The sequence below is a fragment of the Anser cygnoides genome, chromosome 1, assembly GCF_040182565.1.
Source record: "Anser cygnoides isolate HZ-2024a breed goose chromosome 1, Taihu_goose_T2T_genome, whole genome shotgun sequence".
NCBI classification, from domain to species: domain Eukaryota; kingdom Metazoa; phylum Chordata; class Aves; order Anseriformes; family Anatidae; genus Anser; species Anser cygnoides.
The window spans coordinates 58,610,161-58,633,287 of record NC_089873.1 but is presented as its reverse complement, the minus strand read 5'-3'; the positions used below and the strand labels follow the sequence as shown (position 1 = coordinate 58,633,287).

Genomic DNA, 23,127 nt, shown 5'->3' with positions numbered 1-23,127 from the left:
AACATATAGAATAGTTTCTGTAAAATAGGGGGAAGATCATTAGCTTAAGAGGTAAACAAAGAGTTGAGCAGTTGGGGTGCTTCAACTGCCCCTTTCCTTCCTTCTCCTTCAGGAAGATTTCCTGTGGAATCTCACCCAAATAATTTTTAAATCTGAGACACAATGAGGATGTGAAATATTGCAGGCAATGACAGAACTGGACAAAAGCCACCAAAAGGAAAGGGAAAATTTCATTTGTTAGCTATTTAAAAATATAGCTAGTATCATCTTTCTCTGACACCAAATCAATGAAGGATCAGTTGTATCTGAAGAACATAGGCAAATGTGACACAAGTCATAATACTAACAGTTTAACATTTTCTATTGAGAGAATTTTTAGTTAGCCTTGAATTCTCTCATCTTCCGAATGCAGCTAATTACCACTTCAAGTTTAATTTGTGAATGTTAGTTTTAAGCCCATCACAGAACCATTTAAACCTATGATGAGCTTAAACTAACAAGTACCTTGGTTTAGTAAGAAGGAAAGCAAGCATATTTCTCTCCTTCCTGTGTTGTCAGTCTTTTCTGTGAAGTATTTTTATTTTTTAGAAGGAACGTGTGAAGATGAGATTTGATTTCACGAAATTGTAGGATAGTTTTAAAGCAATTAAATATGTGCAAAATACAAGGTTGCACAAATCACAGTTCTCAACTTCTTTTCATGGGCTTTTTCACATATTCCAAATTGATTTGTATTCTAAAGGTATACTCTGTCACTGGGGCAGAAGGAAGTGGGGTAACAGAATCGGAAAGTGGCTGGGATACAACAGATTAAATCTCACAAACCAGCTTTAGTCTTTTGTTACAGAAGAGCCTTTCGCTAAATATGCATGTAGATTTTGTAGGCCTCTGTAATAATTTAGATCTATGCCACTGCATCTGTATTTGCTACCTTCTTTGTGTCTTCTCCCGTGTCAACACTGTATCAGCAAGGGTCACCACTTCCTGGCCTGTCCACTGCACCCTCTTTTCATGCAAGTCTGTGTTTTAAGTACATTTCTTCCAAACTACCTCTAAAGCCTTCAGTTCAAGACCTGTCGACAAAGCATATGGGGAGGAGGGAAGTTAGGCCATCACGTTGTGTTCTGAGACTCACCAGCAGATGTTTTGCTCTATCTCAATATTCATCTTCAACCAGGATGCTGCAGTAAGATCTCTGGGACTGGGACTGTGCCTTTAGTCTATAGAGCCCTTAAGCTTCTAATGTCTCAGGAATAAACATATACCTACCAGAGAGGACATATCTTAAGCTGCAGGTCTTTGTTTTAACTATATTGCATCATATATTTTCTAGAAGGATAAAGAAACGTTTTTGGTTTGTTATTTTGTTGTTTTAAATCTCGCATTCATCAAGCAAATTCACTTTTCAAAGCACAGAAGGCTAGAGGATTGTTAAGCTAAAGAAGCCTCATCTGAGTTCCATACAAACTAAATTATTATATTTCCAGATTTCCTCTTGCTTTGCTACAAGTCACAATGAGGAAAAAGTTGGGCTCCTTTGATGTGAAAAAAAGCAATATATCACTTCTCTGAAAGAACATTTCTCAGTCTCTCATGTGAAAAAGGATTAACACCTCCAACAAAGGTCCTGTAGATCACAGAACTAAGCAGCAATACTGAACAGTATTCCTGAGGAGTGGAAAAACTGTATTTAAGCAAGAGATTGTTTGAACTGGCAAACAGAAGCTTTTTAATAGCTGAAGATCTAAGATAAAGGATTAAACCTTTCTGAAGTATCTGCACTTAAACAACTCTAAAGACAAGGAAGCGAGTTTAAATTCATGAAAGATGGTCTTTGTTTTCCTAAATGAACCATGTTCTCTAGTGTCAAAACAAAATCCATTCACAGCATTGTCAACGACATAAACTTCATTACAATACCGTTTCTCTACCAAAGTCTGATCTCGCTTACTTTCTATAATTTTTGCTAGTTTGAGCATCTGCCTCGTGCTTGCCTGAATTTATAGTTGAGAACAACTTTGTCCTTTCAGTGGCACTTGTACAGTGCACGTAAGCAGAGCATGTAAACTAAGATGTTCATTTAAAATTCTTACTTGTGTCGTTCTCCCACCTTACAAGTCAGACCTGGTGCTTTATCTCTAGTAAAACATCGGTGGGTTTGTAGGAATTAAATGGTTGAAGCGGTATTAAAAAGAATTTGCTGTTATTGACTGCAGGAATGTGAGATGATTAGTATTGATTAGGCATCTGGAAAGGTAGGAATTTCTTAACCGTATTTTCATCTTCAAAACTTGAATATGAGGAAATGAGATGTCAGAATGTCATTAAAACTTCTCTTACAGATTTTCCATTTATTTTTAACAAAACTGCTGCTCAGTGTGCTGTCTTAAGAAGATGACAGCTTTTTTTTTTTTTTTTTAATCTCAAGCAGCAAACAGGTAACCTTCTGACCTTTTCAGTAAATCCTCAACTGAACCTCTGAAATTAGGGTGATTTAGCATTTTATGGCACAGAATAAAAATCTCTAATTCTGTTTCCAAATAGTGTATCCTGAAGACACATTTTATTAAGCTCTTGACTCATTCAGCCATGTGTATTTTGTAAAGTTCCTATGGTTATTGTTTTACAATAGCTGCTTCCAGAAGCATTGTAAGGGTTTCAATTAATCAGCTCTTTGTGTGCTTCAGACTATGCAAATTTATCACATCAGACCATTCAGCAGCTCATGGGAAAGCAGTGTACAAACTGTATTGTCTTCTAGCACCTCCTCTCATTTAGAGTGATGTTTTTAATAAGAAAACTAATCAAGTTTACTTATGCATTATTTATCTGTTAATTTTAATTCTGTTCTTTACCTCTTATGTCAAATGGGATGTAGCAAGTGATATGATAGATCAGTGAGTGATTCAATATTGAACAAAGCTTATGTGATGCAGCACTTTCTTCTTCTGAAGTTGTTTTATGCTTACTTAGCCAACGCAGTATGCAATTAGAGAGTTTTGAGGCAGATCTACATTTTTGTTTAACCTTATTAATATTTGACAATCAGCTTGTTACTTGCCCACAGTACGCGGTGCTGTGTTAGAGGTACACCTCTTCTCCATCATGTGACGTATTATTTCTCGGGAGTATTTCCAAATTCTGCCAAATCTGGTAAATCTAAAACAGACACCTTTAAGTTAGTTTTCGCTCTTTTACCACTCTATCATTAGAATAAACAAACAGGGACGTTTGGTAATGTGCTGCTTTTTGTCTTGCTGATAGGAACCCGTATTACGGCTGCTTCTATTCACTTGGTCTCCTTTGCTCTCTAATGTCCCTCCTGCTGGTAGTAATTAGTTTTCTATATTAGCTTGTTTTGACTTATTTGATTATTTTTTTTCATTTGGCATGTGTGCGTATAGAAGGCATCTTACCATAGCTAGTGAAAAACTTTCCCATAGTGTTGTTTTCTCCCTGCCCCCTCCCCGCCGCCCCCCGGCCCCCTCCATGCTGTTTTACAAGTCTGTCTGGGGAGGTGTTTGTCAGCAAACCGTAAAGGCAACCGTATAAAGGGCACAAATCCTGGAAACGTGAATTTCTCCTGATTAGGAGAAGAAACTCTTAAAGGACCAAAGTGAAGGGGTGAGGGGACCTTTGTGTTCCTGTAGGGCCTGGTGGAGGTGCACGGGTGTCGAGGTGCTGGTGCAGATAGCTGTGAGGACAGAGCCGTGGTGCCTGGTCAGAGGGCTGTCACTTACTGGCTGCCATTCAATAGCAGTGGAAAAACACTGCCCACGGCTGTTTTATACTTGCACGTTAAACCATTGTGGACATCTAATTTAAGTTTATTCTAATTTAAACTGTTATCCTTGCAATGAGCTGCCATGTTTATTAAACAACGGTTTTGGGGTTTTTTTTTTGGTGGAGAGGGAGAGGGCTATCTTAAAAGAATTTGGCAGCATTGTTGCTGATTTTCCCTCTAAGGCGACATTATGAAATTGACATAGAATGGCTTTTTTTTCTAAATTCCATTTGTTTGTCAATCGAGAAGGAATGAGAGGTAGCAAGCTGCTGGATGTTTTCTTGCTCAAACTTACTTAGTCCACACCCAAAAAAAAAGTCTATGTATTTTGTTTTATCTAGAAGAGTAATTGCAGCATTTTCTGGTTGTTAATGTTTGATTCTGGCCCTAGACAAGAACTTCAGATTGTATGGGTGAGAGCAGATTCTGGTCCGTCACCATACAGCATTTAGTCTACAGCTGTATTGCTGAATTCTGGGTGCAGCACATGTAAAAATGTGTGCAGGGGAAGGAGAAGGAATGAAACCAAATTAGTTTGTATGTCTTGTGTGAAAGCTGGGGAACAATTTTCCTACGGCATCTAAATCGGTAACAATCAAGAAAATCTTAAAAACCTGTAGGAAGAGCCACAGAGCAAAGTTTCCTACTAGTTTGTGTCCTGCTTATGAATATTATTTGGGGAATATTGGGCAGCTGAGTTGTGAAATACAGTTCATACTTGCACAGGGCAACATTTGGAACTTGAGGCTGTCTTTAAATTCTGACTCTTCTTTTCTCCTTTACTGTTTTATTGGCCAGTTTCAAGTGATAATTCCACTTATAACGGATTAATTCACTTGATCACTTTTTTTGCAGCTGCTCGGCAATGCAGAACTGGCAGGCTTGCCTTTTACTGCCCTGCTGCAAACCCTGGCTCAACAATCGGGGATGCAAAAGAGTGGCAAATTCAGGAGTTTACAGAGTAGACTTACAAGTATTAGCTAATCTCTGAAGAGCTTCTGAAGGAAAGTGACTGCAAAAGGAAATCAAGTTTACATTTGAAGCGAGTTGCAGTTACTTGCTTTTAGAAGTAATGTTGTATACAGGAAGGGTGTCTTCAGCTTTTTTAATAGCTTTCCAGGAGAAAGAATGAACTTTCTTAAAACATGGAGGGGAGGAATCTGCTCTCTGTCGTGTTCCCTAAATACAGATGGACATGCTGTATAGAGATCTGTTACCTAAACTCAGCACCTTCTTAAAATACAGAAGCTTAGAATTGAGGTTTTATAGCTTTCTCTTTTTTTCTTTTTTTTTTCTTGCTAAAATAGAAACTTATAAATGGCCTAGCAAGCTTCACATTGCTGGATTCTGTCTAAATATTTTGTTTTTAACTTCTAAGCTCATTATGCTGTCTTTGTGTTAACTTGTATTAAAATCTGTCAGCTATGACTGGTCTCATAACCACAGTCAGCGGACCAGAATAAGTTAATTATTTACTTGTGTCACTAGTGCTCTTCATCTAATGAAATGCACAGCTGTGTTAGATCTGCAGTTGGGTGTGTAGGTCCCATTGTTATACAAGTCAGCGGAGGGTAGAAGCCGCTATGATGGAGAGCCCTCAGTTCTTTCTGCTGTTCTGCCTTTCTGTGTCGATTTCATGGATCTTTTATCATTCACTTTCACACAAAACAAACAACACAGTGGCTGTCTGCTATGGGAACCGGCTTGGCATATAAAAGGTTTTCAGAGCCTAAAGTAATTTTAAGTTAGCTAAGATTTAATTTTTGGCTTACAGGTGCCCTGAAGTCCAGATGCATCCTAATGCTTTCTTAGAAGTAAACGGGAATAAGGCACAATATATGTGCCATAATATCTACATAATAAAGTATTTATGTATATAATTTTAGGATAAAAAAGCTGTGCACACAAGAGATGGTATGTTGTTGTTTTTTTTTTTTTTCGTTTTCAGCAAACGATTGCTGCTTGGTGGGGAGGGATAAAAGGATGTTATTGATTTATCATAATGGAACAATGAAAATTAATTTCAATAGGTTCAAAAACTAAATATGACCCCCATGCCCAGACACTCCAACCCTTTTTTTTTTTTTCCTACCCCCTTCCCCCATGCTTACCATTCTCATTCTATTAACTACTGTCCCGTACACCTATCCCTGTCTTGCTTGGACAGTGGAAGAGGAGCTCCCTCCTGAGCAGACGCCGATATCCCCCTGTGAAGTGGCTGGTCGGGGGATGCCTTTTTAGGGATGTAACCAGCACCCTCAGTCATCCAGGAGCCCCCTCCGCTCCAAGGCTGTTCCCAAAACGTGCTCTGGCAGTTGCAGCAGGCTGATCTCAAATAGCTTGCAGGCTTTTTCAGTTCTGAGGGCTTCTGGAAGAAATTGTCCAGCTGAAACAGTAGCTTTGCTTCAAAGGAGTGCAGGCTTAAGCAGCTGCATTTTAGCACCTGAATTTGTGTGTTAGATCTCTCAGTCATTTCGAGCTGCAGTATTTTAATCTGTAGAATTCACAGTTGTAAGGGCGAGGAAGGAAAATTTCCTGATGTATGACAGACTATTTTAAAAGAGTTTTTGTGCTTCTGTTTAACATGGCACAAGTAGTTTTAGAGTTTGGCTTTTTGTTTGTTTGTTTTGCTTCCAGTAATCTGGCAAGACTGAAAAAACTTTGATTTTTTTCCAGAAGGTACAATTTGTGTTTGTCGACTGACAAAACACAAGCAGTCTGAGGAGTGGACTGTACTTGGTAATTTGTCGAGAGCAGTCTTTGCTCAGCAAATGAGTGCTACCTGAAAAAATGGTTTTTGGTTTTTGTTTTTAGTATTTTCCCCTAATCTCCCCTCAGTTGCTGTCAAATCCTGACTTAATTTATTTTTATTAAGTATTAATAAAGAGATTAAGTATTAATAAAGAGTATGTTAAAGAGATTTCAAACTGATAATAGAGAAAATAGAGACCTGCTTTCTTTTTTTTTTTTTCTCCCAGGAACTTACAGTATCAGCTCTAAAAACTGTGTCTCCTTTGAGATATTCCAGACTGATTGGTCAGAAGTTTCTGGTTGCCTCTGAAAACTGTATCTAAAGCTTTCTTCCCTAATTTGCTAGCTCACAAATCACTGGGAGCATTATGTAAGGGTATGCTAATTTTGCCAGTCCTGTCACAAGGGCTCTCTTCTAGCCTGCAGGTTGTGAGCACTGGTCATGGTAATGAATCTGGGTAAAAAGTGATCCATGAGAAAGAGAGGAGGAGGAAAACACTAAAGAAAATCTGGTGATGAGCGTCAGCCCTGCTGGTGGTTTGCTGTTTGTGAATTGAAATGTTTTCTCTTCTGCAGGGGTGTGCGGACTGATTGTTCCTCAAGAGGACATGCCATTCTGCGATACAGGAATCTGTCCAGATATCATAATGAACCCTCATGGCTTCCCATCGCGTATGACGGTTAGTGGCTATGTTGTGATTAAAGAGGCAGTGTTCCCCAATAAAGACAGTAAAGTGGATTAGCCAGAAGAAACAAAAAATTTGAAACACACGGTTGCACTGAGAATATTCTGCAGTCACCGTGCCACGTGCTTGCTCTCTTATGAGTATTCAACCATCTGTTTTGCATATTTTGAAACATCCTGCTGTAAAAAAGTAGGGATGCGGGCTGTTTTGTGCATCATACTCATTTTGTTCAGCATCAAACTAATAGAAAAGCAACCAGGTACCTCAGCTGCACCTTTTCCCTTTGAAAATTTCTTGCTCTCCTTCCCAGTTGGCTATGCCCACTAAGCCAGCTGGGGGCAGACTGGGAGGGGAAGGGTGGAGAGGAGTTTCAGCCATAGTTCCCGACCTGTATAACTCCTTACATTACACACACCTCCCTGGAATCCATACAAGGCTCGTACCTGTGATACAGGGCCTCGCTAGATAAATCACAGCCTGACCTTTATATGGGACCTCCATGATTACTTGGTACAGCCTCTGGTCTTTTTGTCTTTGTTAGCTTCTTCTGTTTCCCCCACTGCACTGTAGCGTGTTAATCTCTGAGGCTGTCTCCCAGTGCAGAAGGCCATGCAGGAGCCTGCTCACTTTTCAGACAAGTGGAAAAAGTGGGGCTGCCTGACTCTGGGCCTTCAAGGGTTCCCACACCCCGTCTGGTTTTCACCCCTTCACACAGGAATAATTCCTGACCTCCTTGGGTTTCTTCCACTCCTTCCACTGTGTGCAGTAACCCAGGTTGCCATCTCAGACGCTTTGTGTGGCTAACTAACGCTGTGACTGACCCAGAGATGTTCTAGCCCGTACTGGAGAGCCCGCTGTTAACTCTGCTTTTCCTTGCACAGGTAGGAAAGTTAATTGAACTCCTGGCTGGAAAGGCTGGGGTCCTAGATGGCAGGTTTCACTATGGAACAGCTTTTGGAGGCAGTAAAGTTAAGGATGTGTGTGAAGATCTTATTCGCCATGGTTATAACTACCTAGGGAAGGACTACGTAACATCTGGTATCACCGGGTAAGAATCTGCTGCATAGATTTAGATGTTTCAGGGGAGCGGGGAAATCCTGTTGAGGCACATCTGAAAAAGCTGCTTATGTCTCAGAGCTCAGGAACTTTCTGTTATTGACAAACTGCTCTGTGAGATGGAAGCAAGAGGCTGAAGAATGGGGCACTTCTTTTTTCTTATAAGCATTCTGTGGCTCCACACTTTAAGAATTATTAGTATTTGCATGGCTCTAATGTGAATGGCTATTGTAGTAGACATGAAAATCTCCCAACTTCTTCTGCATGACAAGAAAAGTAAAATCAAGGTTTTCATTCTGAGAGATTGAAAGAAATTTCGAGTTTTGTTGGCAGCAATTCTTGTATATGCTTGGAATCAGATTAGCATTTTCATATTGTCTTTAATAGTACTGTAAAATATGGATTTGGAAGCAGGTGTCTGTTCCTTGGGAATATTTTGTGTGTGCTCTTTTTTCTTTTTTTTTCCTCTTTCGATTACACAATGATTCAGTCTGGCATAATACTCTAATCTGCAAACTTCCTGCTGTGCTGATCAGACCAGCTTCTGAGACACAGTTCAAAGAACGTAAGATAGTTTAGGAACAGGAAAAGGCCATATGGCTCCACATGCCTGCCCTTCCAAAATGCATCTTAATCCTACCTTCCTGCTATTTTTATTATTCTCACAGTCCCCTTCTTCTCAGGGAATAAGTTTTGGTCTCTGTTGTAAGTTGTTGGGGTTTCTGTTGTTTTGTTTTATTTTTAACGCTCTTTATTTTAGTTTTTCTCACCAAATTATTCCGTATGTTTGCCTTTTGTTTCAGACAGATTTTATTCACCTTACCCACTCCATATTCCGTAAATTCTTTATGACATATTCCAGCATTTGAAATGTTTTTTGTTAATATATCGTGAACATTTTTTAAACAAATCTGTCTAATCTTGTTTCCTGGGGAGAATAAAATCTTGCTGTAAAAATCCCCTGCCCCTGAACTTTAACTTTGTACTACTTTATTTAGAGACTTTGCTTTAGATACTTGTATTCTTCCAGGCAAATTTCACATACTTCATCTGTTTTTTATGAAACTTGAAGGTAAATATGCATGCAAGTTCCGAATATGTGTGCAAATTCCAAATGTCTAATTATATTTTATTTGCCTAGATGGGCAGCTTTTGGAATAGCACTGCGTCATGTCAGTAGTGACTAAATGGGAGGTTGTCTCCTGCTTGTTTTTACATTGCACATATATTTCTAAAAATAAATCAGTGGCAGTGCTGAGTTTCTCTGTTAAATCTAGTTGTTCTTAGGGAGTGCTGAAGGTGGTAGCTGGGAAGTGACTGAGTGCTTTCAGCTGTTGCTTTCTGATCTTCAGATGCTGATGCTGCTCTTACAGTTGGGGGTATTTTAATGACAGAAGTCTTTAGCCATTAATCCAGCTCATAGAAATGAGTTAACACCCTCTGTGCTGCTTACAGATGTTCCCAAGTTGACGCAAGTGCTTAAACGCAGTTCTGAAGAGCCCTTTTACCCTGCTCATCTCAGTCCCCGGTGCCAGCCTGGGCAGAGATTTTGGTCCCATAGGTACGGCTGCTGAGCACGCTGCTGCAGGCTCTGTCTTAAATCACTCTTTGGAGTCTTCCACATTTGCAGTCTTCAGCGGTTGTTGGTGACGCTATTGACACGCTCCTGCAGAGTCAGGGAGCTCAGGCATCCAGCTGAAACAGGTACCTGCAGGTACAGCAGCGTGTCTGTGCAGCAAGGGGCGAGTTCAGGAGCTTGTTCCTCGATACAGCGGTACATGGTGCTGGCTGGGTACTGCTCTTCTGTTCAGAAAGCTTACCTGCAGGGTTTTCAGACCAATTGTAGTGGAAGCCCAAACACATTTTTCAAGGACTCATGATTCCCAGATTGTTTCAAATTCTACTTGCTCAGGACGCACTTCTCTCTCTCTTCAGGTAAACGTGTGCTAACTGTGAATGTTGTTCTTTTTTTTTTTTTTAATTCCTTTAGGGAGCCTTTGGAAGCATATATCTATTTTGGCCCCGTGTATTACCAGAAACTAAAGCACATGGTGTTGGATAAAATGCATGCAAGAGCTCGAGGACCCAGAGCAGTGCTCACCAGGTATGGTTACAGGCTAAGTGGGGAATTCTTAGCCTGCAATCAGAAGTGTGCCCAGCTGACTGATGGGTGTAAAACAAAATTTGTTTATCCTGATACTTACCTCCTGATAAAAAAAAAAAAAAGCTATTACCTGTTAATAACTTGTTACAGAGTAAAAGTTCTCACAGCTGACTGTGGTAGAAGGTTGTTTTGAATAGCCAGTGTGCTCTGTGTGGTACAAAACTGCATTTGCTTCTCTGACTCCTGTTAACAGTTGGTAAAAAAAAAAAAAAAAAAAAAAAAAAAACAAAAAAAAACCTGTCTGCTGATTCACAGTGCGTATTCTGGCCCTGTCCTGTCAGATTGTTCGTATCATAGGTATTTCAGGAGGACTTTCTTTTCTTTAACAGTTGTACTTTTACAAAATCAGGTATGAGTAGAAGGAAGAAATTAATTTTAATATTTCAACATCCTTTGGTACCAAGCAGGTGGCCCATATCTTTACCTGTCAAGGCAAACCATTGGCCCTAGTGCCGCACAAACAGGCATTAGCATAACGTGCGTCCCTGGTACACTGCACTTTGCCTTGCAAAACTTCCATTTAACTCTGAAACTTAATTTAGAGTTGTGTGTGCTGGTCCACAGTTCTAATACAATACTGTGAAGGAGAACAGCACTTTCACACTAATAAATTGCAAAATTTACAGAGACGCCAACAATAAATCTCCATTTTTATTTGCCCAGTTTAAACATATCCTCCATTCCTTTGGAGTCATGATGACTGCACTGAGCCTGAACTTGGTTTTCTCTCTAACAAAAAGGTTGATGACCACGTCAGTGTCCTCTTGTGTAAATTTTGAGGTCAAGCAGATGTACTCTGGGTAATACATAATATAAGCTCCCGGAGGTGTGCTTACTCTGTCTGCAGCTTTGGGGAATTTGAAGCATTCTGCTGACATTGGTGTTACTTACCTTTTCTCCTTAAAGGCAGGCCAGCTTTTTGGCTCTTTAGCTCTAAGGCAGACTGCACTCATGTTCTAAATTGCTTCCATTCCTGGCTCACAAGAAATAGTTCAGTGGCACAGTCTTTGCTTTGAGGAGGCTTCTAGTGGCTGGCTTAGTTCACCTCTCTCCATCACAGTAGAACTATTGGCTAAATCTTGCCAGACAGCTAATTGCCAGGTAGTCTTGAACATTCTAGCAAAGATTATTCTAAATTTCCTTTGCCAGTCTTTCTGGACCGTCATGTACACCAAATACACATACCTCACCAGTTCCATGGCGGTACTCTCCTTTTTGAGTTGTAAATTGTGTAAGTTTACCATCAGTCCCTTTTGTACTGTGTTTGAGATGTAAGCACAAAGTCATGTCTATCCTCCTTTAAGGCTTCCCTGTAACAAGCATGATTTATAGACTTTTCTTTAATTCTTAATTTATTGTTTATGCCTCTTAGTGCCCTGATGCAGTTCTCTTACCCTGCCTGCCTGCACACCAAGTTATCAAGTCAGTCCTCCTAACAGGTGCAGCTTCCACCTGTTGACGCACTGTTACAGAGTGGAGACACAGCTCTCTGCTGTAGCTGATAAAGAAGTATCTTTCTTGCTTTTCGTTGTGTATTTCCTACGCCTTTAGACTCTCCAACCTCATGCTTACTCTGGGACAAAATGAAGTTACACAGAACCACAGAATGGTTGAACTTGGAAGGGACCTCCAGAGATCATCTCTGCTATTGCACACTTCCCACAGAACCAAATACCAATGATTCAAATGGGAGAGAAGTCATGAAAAGCTTTTAATTCTTGTCTAAACTTTCCACCAACCACATTAATAAAAGCAGGTATAGCACAAACATAATTTCCCTATCGCAGCTGCTTGCCAATATGAACCTAAGTGATATTCCCAACTGCGGGGCTGTCTGCCCCATTTTCTGTCCTTTGATGCCTTAGTCATCGTATTGGCCCTTCCTATGAAAATAAAAACTCACTGTCTCAGCTAACAGTGCACACAGTTGCTTTATTGGAGCTCCTAGCTCACTCAAATCCCTTGATCAGCCTTCATATTGTGTCCCCAACTTCTCAGCTGTTTAGAGATACTGAATTTAAATGAAACCTAAATCCCAAGTCAAGGTAATACTTGCATGTAAAGATGAAGGTGGTGTGGTGTGATTTTCCCCCACCCCGTACTTTCTTTGAATTCTTTGTTCCAGTCAGTAGCATCATACTATGTAGCTAAAGCTCTCTTTATTTGACTTTGAGGAAAGCTTGTGGATGTTCAATTTATACTGCCTCTTGACTAGTCTTTTAGGAATTTTCTTTTTTCTCCTCAACTAATTAAACTTTTGTTATTGCCATCGCCTCTGCTGAGAGAGTCTGCTCTGCCAGCTTTCATATTCACTATTGTTTTATCATCCGTTCCACTTCCTGGAGAGTAGATTGCCTCTAACATTGTTTTTGTTTGGTTGGGGTTTTTTTGCTTTTAAAAGTAATCCTGTAACATTTTCCAGCGTGGAATTTGGCAGTCATTGTCTTGAAATGCATTTTATTATGTAATGAGTGCACCTTTACTGACAGAGCAGAGCTACATTTCCATCTGGAATAAGGCAGAAGACTTGAGTTCCTTGAACATCACTCGTTCTGAATATTGCTCTGATTAAAACAAGACTTAGTAGAATTGCAGCACTCTGTCAACACAGTCAAAAAATGCCAAGATTTTGCCCTCTGAATTGGTGTTTGCTAAATGAAATGCAAGACTTAATTTTTTCCCATGCATAGTTAAAAGTGAATTTAAAACAGTTCTGTATGTGGTGTTGCCCAGATGCCCAGTCCTTCAAAATCACTTTACCAGATATACTGCTTTCAGTTTTCTGAAATCAATATAAGCCTTTTCCAGGCGTAGTTGTCTTGATGGACGTTGTCAGAGCTGCCACCTGCATGTCCTTTGAACTGATCAGATAAGCCAGTTCCTGTTGTACTGTGAGGCAGCAATGTGGTCCTACTGGTCAGGGTTCCTCTGTGGGGCTGTGGGAGCATGGTATTCCCTCCTCCTGTTGGGCAGTGTTTTTCTAGGTAACATCCCACTTTTTGGACATCAGCCTTTCTGCCAGTTACTGTGTTTGGTTTTCTGTAACAGTTCTGCTGAGACCTACAAGGTGTGCTCTTATTCGTGAGGGTAGACTACATTTCCCTCCACTGGCCAACGAAACAAGGAATAGGGCCATAAAGCTGAGCCCACTGTTCTTCCAGGAAAACACAGAATTGGCACCAATAAATCCTTAATGTGCTTAAAGCCACGGAAGTTAATTGTTTTATGTTTTTTTTCTAAATGGAACGGTTAAATATTATGAAGACCAATTCACCTGATTTTTTTTTTATTGTTTATTTAAAGAATCAGTTCATTTTACTTAGGATTTAGGAGTTTTAAGATCTTTTTATTATTTTTAAATATGAAAAATACCTTTTTCTATGATATTCCCAATCTTATCTTCAAGAGTCTGCTTTGTCTTCAGAATGTTATATTCAGAATAAAGAATGGAAGCAGTTGCCCAGGGCAACAGCTGCAGAGTACATGTGTAGAGGGGAAGGGGAAACAGAACTGCTTTACAAATACTGTTTTAACATTTTAAACAACCTTTGGTGTGAGGAATTTTCAAACTTAAGTGAGCGGGAAGAAAAATCCAATAGACTTACGGAGCCTAAGACGACCTCTTTTCAAAGGCCCAATCTCAATATTGAAATTTTTGGTACTTTGGAAAACTACTTTTTGGGGAGTTTTTTTTAATGGGATAATTTTGACATTCAGTGGGAGTTAAACACTTCAAGAGCTTAAGATTCAAGTCGGATGTTTTGTTTGCGTGTGTGTGTTTTAGTGGGATTTCAGCTGCCGTAAAAATCTTCACCCTATATCTGTTGGAAGACCCCATAGCGTTATCAACTCTTAAAGGGCTGGAAGCAAAGCACCATAGTTTCTCAAGAGGTTTTATCATCCTTTAATTGGATTGCAACTTTATTGAAGGGGTCACATTTATAAAGCTCTGTTGGCATTTTATGCTGTGGAACAGCACCTGATGAAAATTTTGAAGGTACGCATTTAACTCTTACTGTAGAAGTCAGCTGGTAGAAGAAACACAGGCACTCTAACACTGCAGCAAATGTCTGTGCCTTTGGACACCTCGACTGCTTTTAAAGTCTGCCTCTGAGCACTTCACAAGAGAAAACTGCATTCACCACAGGGTTAGTCCTTTAAAACAGCATCTAAACAGTGATGCTGCCATCACCCGAGTGGGGAGGGGGGGTTAGGGAGTTTAATCAGGATGTAAACAACTTCTATCCAGTCTCCCAGCAGTGGGGAAAAATGGAAGGTTACATCCATGAAAAGGATGATTTGAATTACAAGCAGATTAGTTTTAAAGTTCCACTGTGGTCAGAGTAAAGGAAACTACTTCCCCTAAAAAACAAATACAACTGGCATCTTCAGAAGATCAGTTTGGACTGGTAATTAGCTTTTTTTTGTTGTTGTTGTTACAAAGAATTGTTAGATGTTGAAGGCTTTTATAAATTCTTTTCTCTGAGTTTGCATTATGTTGGCAAAAACTTATTTTCAATATATGTAGTATGCTTAACAAATTTGGTAGATTGAAGTAACTTTTGGAGGATACATAGTTTATGTTATGGTCCAGATCTGTCATTGTATATTTTGTATGATTTACACTGCTCCAGCTACCAGAAACAGCACACAAACGTTGGGTTTCACTGACTAGTGAAGCCTCTTATGATAGCCAATAACAATTTTTATTCCATCTATTTGCTGTCATGCTTCAGAGAATATACTAAGATTGAAGTATTTAATAAAATGTACGCAATATATTGGTGCTTCAGGAATTTAAGATTGTTTTTGCTTCATAGTACACTCTAATATAGTACACTTGTGCTAGCACGAGAGTAGAACTAATGCTGAACTAAATTTCAGTGTGACAAATGAACATTGAAAGTTCCAACCATGTCCAACCAAAAAAAAATGTTGGTTTAAACAGTAGAAACAATATTGTTAAATAAAAGATTTTACATTGCCTTATCTAAAATTTTTCAGTGTCTATTTATGTTGATTTATTAAAACTTCCCTCTAGCACCAAAAGGATGAGAAGACTTTCCAGACAAGAAATATGACTTTGCTTTGTGTTGAGGAGCTAGAGAACCAGGAACCTATACAACGTGGAAATTAGTTTGTTATCCATCAGACATGGAAAAAAAAAAAAAAAAAAAAAAAAGTAGTTAAGTGTTAACTCCAAAAACAAACAAACAAACAAAAATAGGGTTTTAATATTGAATTAGTAATATGCCCCCTGCAGAAGGGAGTAGTTGATCATGCTGCTTAGTTTTGGTACTCTCTCCAAGATTAAAAATAGTCTTATTTTACAATGTAGTCTTACTTAGCTGTAGTTCAGCTGAAACATTAGCTTGTTGATTCATTCATTAGCTGCTGAATACTGTTTCATTTAGATAGCTACAAAATATAAGGAATGATTAATCGGAAAAAAAAAGTACCAAATCTGAATCCAGGTATATGGTTGCCAGATCCAGTTGTCTTCTTGGATACCATTCGGTCTCAAGTTTTTGCTTGCTCAGCTGCATCCTGTGTCGTAGAGCATTGTGGCCTGACACTGCAGTTGTCACTCACGGAACGATGACGTATCGGCACTGGAGGAGCAAAGATGAATCACTTTAATCGGAGTAACATCTGTGAGATCAGCAGCTCTAGTTTGTACAGCGTTGTTGTCTGTTGATACTATATTGTTCCTACAGTCAGAGGACAGGTATTCCTAGAGTGGCAGAATGTTTGTTCTGGAATACTTACCGCATTTTTCAAATATTTATTTCAAAGGCAACCCACTGAAGGTCGATCCCGTGATGGTGGTTTACGTCTTGGAGAGATGGAGCGGGATTGTTTGATAGGTTATGGAGCCAGCATGCTCTTACTGGAGAGACTGATGATTTCAAGTGATGCCTTTGAAGTGGATGTTTGTGGGCAATGTGGCTTGCTGGGATACTCTGGCTGGTAAGTTGTCTAACTGCAGTGCCTTTTGTAAATCACAGCGTCCCTTCCTTGCTTCGTGCATATGTGATGCTTCATGTGTTCACACTTTCAAGAAAGTCCTCAACACGCCTCTCTGTAACAGAACTTTGCCCTTGGCTATGGTGCTTTGTACTTTTAAAGTGCTCACAGGCACTGTTTAACAATCTCGTGCACCTTAATCCAAATCAATGTCAAAGTGCAAAACGATATTGGAGAATCAGTGATAGGAAACAGTTTTCTTTTATGGTATGATTGAATTTAGGACAAAAGTGAGTTTGTCGTCAGTGGGACGGGGGTCTCTCTTGTGGAGCATTGGTATTCTCTTCAGCAGCCATCTGTGCTGGTGGGGAAGGTTACCTTCACCCTGTGAGCTGCCCTCCTTCCCCCTCTGCAGCAGATTAGCAAACCCTTGGAGTAGGTTGCTGGTGCTGCTTGTAGTTAGTACTCCCTAACCTGTGCCTGGCGGGGTGAGTTGTGTCCATCTGAACTGCTCGAGTCACCGTGGTGATTTTGCAGGTGCAAACTGCTCCACCAGCAGTTCAGAGGGGGTGTAACCTCTGCAAAATGAAGTGATGAGCAACAGCTGGGACACATAACCGTCTCTGCATTGCCCAGCTGTGCCAGTAGTAAGGAATGCCGGGGCCTGAATTAAGTGGGGCAAGCTCTGTGAAAACAGGTAACCAGGAGTCCCATGACTAAGGGAGGAAAATAAGTCTGTGTTCAAGTTACTTCAGTATTTATGTTGGGGGAAGAGGAGGGAAACTGATTTCATAAATACCTCAAATTAACATTATTGGAAACTTGCAGCATCTTCGATATCAATATCCAAGGAGATATTAGGATCATAATAGGATTAGGCAGAGGAGAGGCAGGATAATGGGCTTTATTTACTTTGTTTTTTGGAGAGTGATATAATGAAGTAGGCGAGTAAGGCATGTTTTAGTTTATAGATGTAGAAGTGACAACTACCCTTTCTTGCCTTGGTCAAATCTTTCTTCTAAAGTGTGTCTGGCCAGAAAGAAAGCACCATGCTTGTTTGCTGATACCAGTAGCAGTTCTGCTCCTTATGGAGTAGAAGTGCAGACAGAGGTAGGCAAACGTGAAATCCAGAGGAGAAACAAAGCCTACTCTGTACATGGTTGGCGATATTTAGTTGGACAATATCCTTCTGGCTTTTGTACAAGAAATATTTTTAGACACTTGTTTTTGAGTGTGTACACACTGTGTAACAAGTGAGCCCTCTTTCTGATCCAGGACGTTTAGAGCTACTGCAGCAGCACAAGAAGCAGTTGAAGGAAGTTGTCTGAAAGGGAGGACATGCCATAAGTCAAACGAATGACCACTTCTAACAGTGTATACCACTGCCTTAAAAAAAAAAACAAAACTGTCATGCAAATGTAGCTCAATTTTTCTTACAAGATCTTGGCTTTTAGAGCAGGCCTTGAAGATTTTCAGAGACCAGATGAAATGAAGGCACCTTGAGGAAAATTGGGAATTTAATCACTAGAAATAGAGTTACATTTTATTTTTAAGGTATTGTTAATCAAAGTATTCCCTATTTTGAAGTTTGTAACAAAGTTTAATAACTTCTTAAGATCACAGTGGAAAAAAACTGCTCTCTCAGAGTGAGACATTCTTGCATTCTAGGTCTGTGAAAAACTGATGTGTAAGAGTAAATCAATAAAAGATAGGTTCTGCTAAGTGGTACACCAAACCTGCCAGTAGCCAAAGCAAGTGGCCCTATAATGAGCATCACAATAGAAGCCAAGTCATTAAGAGAAACTCAGGACTTCCAAAATGGCCTTTTCAGTGATTCTGCCATTAATAAGACATTGCTGTGAGAAACCTTGTAGAAATGTATTGTTTGGTGGCTAGCTTAAGGGCACTTGTCTTCAGGAAGATAAGCCCTTCCTCCCAGACAATAAGTAGCAGCTGGGTATGTTTTTCTGCGGGATAGTAACAACACATCAGTGTTGGAGCCTGAGCAGGGGAAGGGGACTGTTTTTGCCCTGACAGAATTTGACCCCATAAAGATACAGTAGAGCCCTACTGTGACAATACCAGTTTATTGCAAATCCTTCCAACTTTGCTGTGGTACAGAGTGCTCAGGGGCAGGACTTCACTGAATGCCATGAGCTGAATTTCGTCTTTTTTTTTTTTTTGATGATGAAACCTTATGCTTTTCCCCAGAGTCTGAACGTTTTAAAATCTACATGTAGAAAATATTTATTTCTGATCCAGATTCAGCTTTGTCACCGTTGCCTTTTCCTGTCCAGCATAGTATCAATTCTAGGAGCAAATGGTCTTTGAGATACTTCAACTTCTGTGGTTTTTGTTTGACAGTAACTTCTGGTTTGTGCATATGGTACCTTGTAACCTTTCTGGGTGATCCCTGTCCAAGTACAAAACAGGTCCAGAAGGGTCTAGCTTCAAGACTTGGTGTAGTGAGTAGTTTCTGCTCCTCAGCCCTTAGCAGCTGTAATCAAAAGCTAGACTTCTGCTCATAAACAGAAAAGTTGCAATCATCGAGCTTCTAGGGCTTGCAAGGTTTCCTCTATTGAGTGCAATTGTTTGCTATGTTACCATCAAAAATGGCTTCTGCTTAGGTCACTTTTACCCTCCATAAAAATATAGCTATCACTATCAATTTGGACTAAGGTAATAGTTACAGACCTGTAATTGAGGTCTCTTCTGATTTAAAGGCACTCCAGCTGTAATGTTCCTCCTTTGTAACAGTGTAGAGGACAAGAATGTCCCAGGGAAATGCCTAGCCCGGCCTGCTAACCTCCCGCTGTCTATAGTCAGGCCTAGGCAAAGCCAAACCAGTTACTGGGAGCAAGTGAAGCTTCATCCTGATCGTGAACTGGAGAAATGCAATTTTAAGTCTCCTGTACTATTGGTTGTGAAAGCTTACTTGGTTTTCAAAAGAAAAAAAAAATGAAATACGCCAAGTACGGAGCATGTGGAGGTCAGGGCAGTCAGTTTTCTAAGAAAATGAGCCGCTCTTGGACGTGGTCTTTAAGTACGCCCATGAAAGAGAAGTAGTGGAGTCTGGGAAAAGTAGCTGTGGAAGACTAACAGTGAGTCTCTTAACCAAGAACCTTGTTTAACATGAACCAGCCTTCTTGGACCTGGCCACACTGACTTTGACAGGCTCTAGGTCAAGTTCACTAGTAACAGAAACAAGTGAGTAAGCATTGGCTTTATTGCAGATGTTGATTCTTAGCGTCATTCTGTACCACAGAAGCATGTAAGAATTTTGCTTATGCTGCCGTAATTGGAACTTTAGACTGTCATGACTTCATGCCAGGAATATAAATACAAAACATACAAGCAGAAGAGCTTTGCCAGACCATTAGGGAAGTGCAGAGTCACTCTGTGTTCCCAAATGCCTGGCTTTCTCAACTCTCCACAGCCAGAAGGTGGAATATATAAGAGAATGAGGAAACAGAGGGGAGAAACTGATATTTAGATGAAAGATATTTTACTTCCTTTGTGTGTACATGGAATAAGAAATCAAATAATTGAAGGATCTGTTAACATCAATGAATTTGAGTCCCAGTGCTGGAAAGATGGATGAGTGACTGGCCTGTCTTTTCCTGATATGGTCAAAGTTGTATCTGCATGACAGAACAAAAAAGAAAAAAACTCTCCCCCAGAGTTTTAAGATCATTATTTGAGTAAAGAGAGCAAAGAACATATGTTAACGCAGTTTTAGTGGTTTTCTATCTCAACAAAAGCTCTTTGGCTGTTCATGGAGATGAACATAAGGAGAGACAACCCTTTTCTGAGTTAGCAATATGAACTGGTTTGAGGCATTTTACAGTGAAACTGTGAATGAGGAGTTAAAAAAAAAAAAAAAAAAAAAAACACTAACCGTGACCTTCCTTTCTTCCTGCCTCTTTTTTTGAGTTGTATATAAGATGGAAACTGGACCATTTATCATATTTCCAGAAATACTTCGTTCTGTACACCCCCTTTCCCTCATTATGCAATGCTGAAATTTTTGTTGGCAGTTGTGTGAGTGGTGAAGAAGTAGAAGTGAGTCCCATAGGATACAAAGCACTATGATTCTTCTCCAAGAAAAGTGCAGGTTTAACATTAAGCCCCTATTGACCTCAGTCAGATTATTTAAGGGCCTAAAGTTCATGGAATCATAGAACAGTTTGGGTCGGAAGGGACCCTAAACACCATCTGGTTCCAGTCCCCCTGCCATGGGCAGGGATGCCACCCACGAGATCAGGTGCTCAGGGCCCCATCCAGCCTGGTCTTGAACACCTCAGGGGATGGGGCATCCACAGCTTCTCTGGGCACCTCACCACCCTCTGAGTGAAGAATTTCCTCCTAAACTCTGATCTAAATCTCCCCTCTTTTAGTTTAAAACCGTTCCTCCTTGTCCTGTCATCTGCTTGAGCAAAAAGTTGTTCTTCTTTATAAGCCCCCTTTAAGTATTGAAAAGCTGCAGTGAGGTCACCCTGGAGCCTTCTCTTCTTCAGGCTGAATGTTGTGCCAGCTCTCGCAGCCTTTCTCCGTAGGAGAGGTGCTCCAGCCCTCTGATCAACTTCGTGGCCCTCCTCTGGAACCGCTCTAACAGCTCCACATCCTCCTTGTGCTTTCAAGTTGTGACTCGATAAGTGCTAACACGTGTCTCAAGCACTCAGCTCCTTCTAGGACTGATCCCAGTGTCTAAATGCAGGTGGACAAAGAAAATTGTGGACATTGGCAACTGTTCTTTTCTGTAGAGCTTCAGTTATGCACAAACTCTGACTTTGTGTGTTTGTTTCCGTAGGTGCCACTACTGCAAGTCATCGTGTCACGTGTCTTCTCTGCGGATACCTTACGCCTGTAAACTCTTATTCCAAGAACTGCAGTCAATGAATATCATACCTAGGCTAAAACTAGCTAAGTACAATGAATGAACAAGAAAAAGATGGAAAAAAAAAAAGTACTTTACATAAATTGAAATTCAGCATATATAACTGGAAGATTTTTTGGTGAATGGGAATAACTGTAAAACCTGAGTGGGCAGAAGGTGGTGGAAGACAGTTGTAGGAAATCTTTCTTGTGTATTCTACCTGTTTTAAGCTGACAGGACATGCTGTCAGTAGAATACTCTAGGAGCAGTTCTGAAAGCCTTGATTAGTCTGAGTGACCAGAACATGTGGGAACAGTGGAATAAGGCACTGATCCAGCACAGCACGTGTATCCCTTTCAAAGATGTAACAACACCATGCCTGGTTTTGAAAAATGCTTTGTAGGACCTGGGCACGAGCTTGCCTAAGTGTACATCTCATTCAGAGAGGTTAAAAGTATGTTTTCCAGACCAGTGGAATATGAAAGGCTAATAAATGTTTTAAATAATAGTGCCTGGATTTGTGTTGATGGTTGTGTGAGGATGGTAACACCTTCTTATAATGTCTAAAACATTTTGCTATTCCTAAAGCATTTTGTTAAAGCACTAAGTTGTAAGTACTGTCAGGCTTAGAGAAATGAAAGAACGCTTCTTCAAGAACTTGAAATTTGTCATTTTGAGCAGGATTTCAGCTGAACTTTTCTTTATAAGATCTAAGAGCTGAAGCTAAAGCAGGGGATGAACCAAGAGTTCACTTAGAACAACCCTAACCTCCCTTAAGCCCCTCCTCAGCAAAGCACAGGGTTAACTTAAGTACAGGAGTAGTCCCCCTGATGTCAGGATGAAGTGTGTGCGTGTTCAGGTGCTTCAGCAAAATGCAGCACTCCAGGTCAGAGAGGGGCAGAACACTGCTTTTGTTCTCAAAGTGCTGAGATGCTCTTTGCCTTGTGTGTGCTGATCCTGAAACTACTGTTGCAGTCATGTTGCTGCTGTTCTCTTAGCTGGATAAGAAGCACAGATGAGTATCAGCCTGAAAGACTTGCTTTCTAAGCTGCTGACAGAATGCTTAAACTAGTAGTTTTGTGTATTGGGTCACAAACCAAATCTGAAAGGGTAGATTTTACTCTCCATTTTTTCTCAGTAAGACAAAAGACAGCACAGCATATTGGACTGGAAAAGCTCTTGGAGCACCTCTACCAAGATCTGGACAGCTCATGGTTATTTACAGAGAGAGATAACAGAATGATATACGCACAGAACAGCCCTTCGCAAACTACTGGAGGAAGAGATTAACCAAAAGCCCCAACCAAATTAACGAACTGCTTTGCTCCCTGAGACTGCCAAACTGAGGCTTGGGTGCACCACCAGAGGGAGTGAGCCTCACAGGCTTCAGCCTACTGGTGGGGGAAGTTTTGACCTGGATCAAGGAAACTGCTCTGAGGATGAGGTGTTCTTGCTGGCTCATCCTCGCTTAGGTGGTGTCCTCGGTTAGATGGTCTGAGCTAGAGGGCATTAAAGAATGAGCAGCATGCACAATAACACCTGCAGAAATTTAACAAGAGATAAAGAAGAGGAGCAAAGGAGCGTGGCCACTTGTAACCCTGTTGAGAGACCAGGCCTATGCGCAGCCCTGAAGCGGGTAACCCCGCAGATGTTTTATCTCAAGCTGGTGAAAGCAGCTTGGGAATAGTTTTTGGGGTAGATTTTGTGAGGGTGAAGGAAATCCTCTGTGGTACTTGAAGTTTAGGAAGAAAGGGGCAACTTTAGCAGTGGTGGGTCCAGCAGAACTTAGAAACTAGACATGCCTGGGGGCGAGTGAGGGTCATTCACTGTGAATTTTTCTGGT

At 40.4% G+C, this 23,127-nt stretch overlaps 1 protein-coding gene across 1 annotated transcript in view; it reads left to right on the top strand.

Moving 5' to 3' along the window:
- Positions 1–21,795, top strand: part of POLR3B (RNA polymerase III subunit B) — a 74,201-nt gene extending 52,406 nt beyond the window's left edge. The window contains exons 24-28 of the mRNA XM_048075922.2: positions 7,112–7,215; positions 8,103–8,269; positions 10,268–10,381; positions 16,238–16,411; positions 21,219–21,795. Coding sequence (XP_047931879.1) covers positions 7,112–7,215; positions 8,103–8,269; positions 10,268–10,381; positions 16,238–16,411; positions 21,219–21,348 — 689 coding nt within the window. The 3' untranslated portion in view covers positions 21,349–21,795. The remainder of the gene's footprint in view (positions 1–7,111; positions 7,216–8,102; positions 8,270–10,267; positions 10,382–16,237; positions 16,412–21,218) is intronic.
- The last annotated feature ends 1,332 nt before the right edge of the window (positions 21,796–23,127 follow it).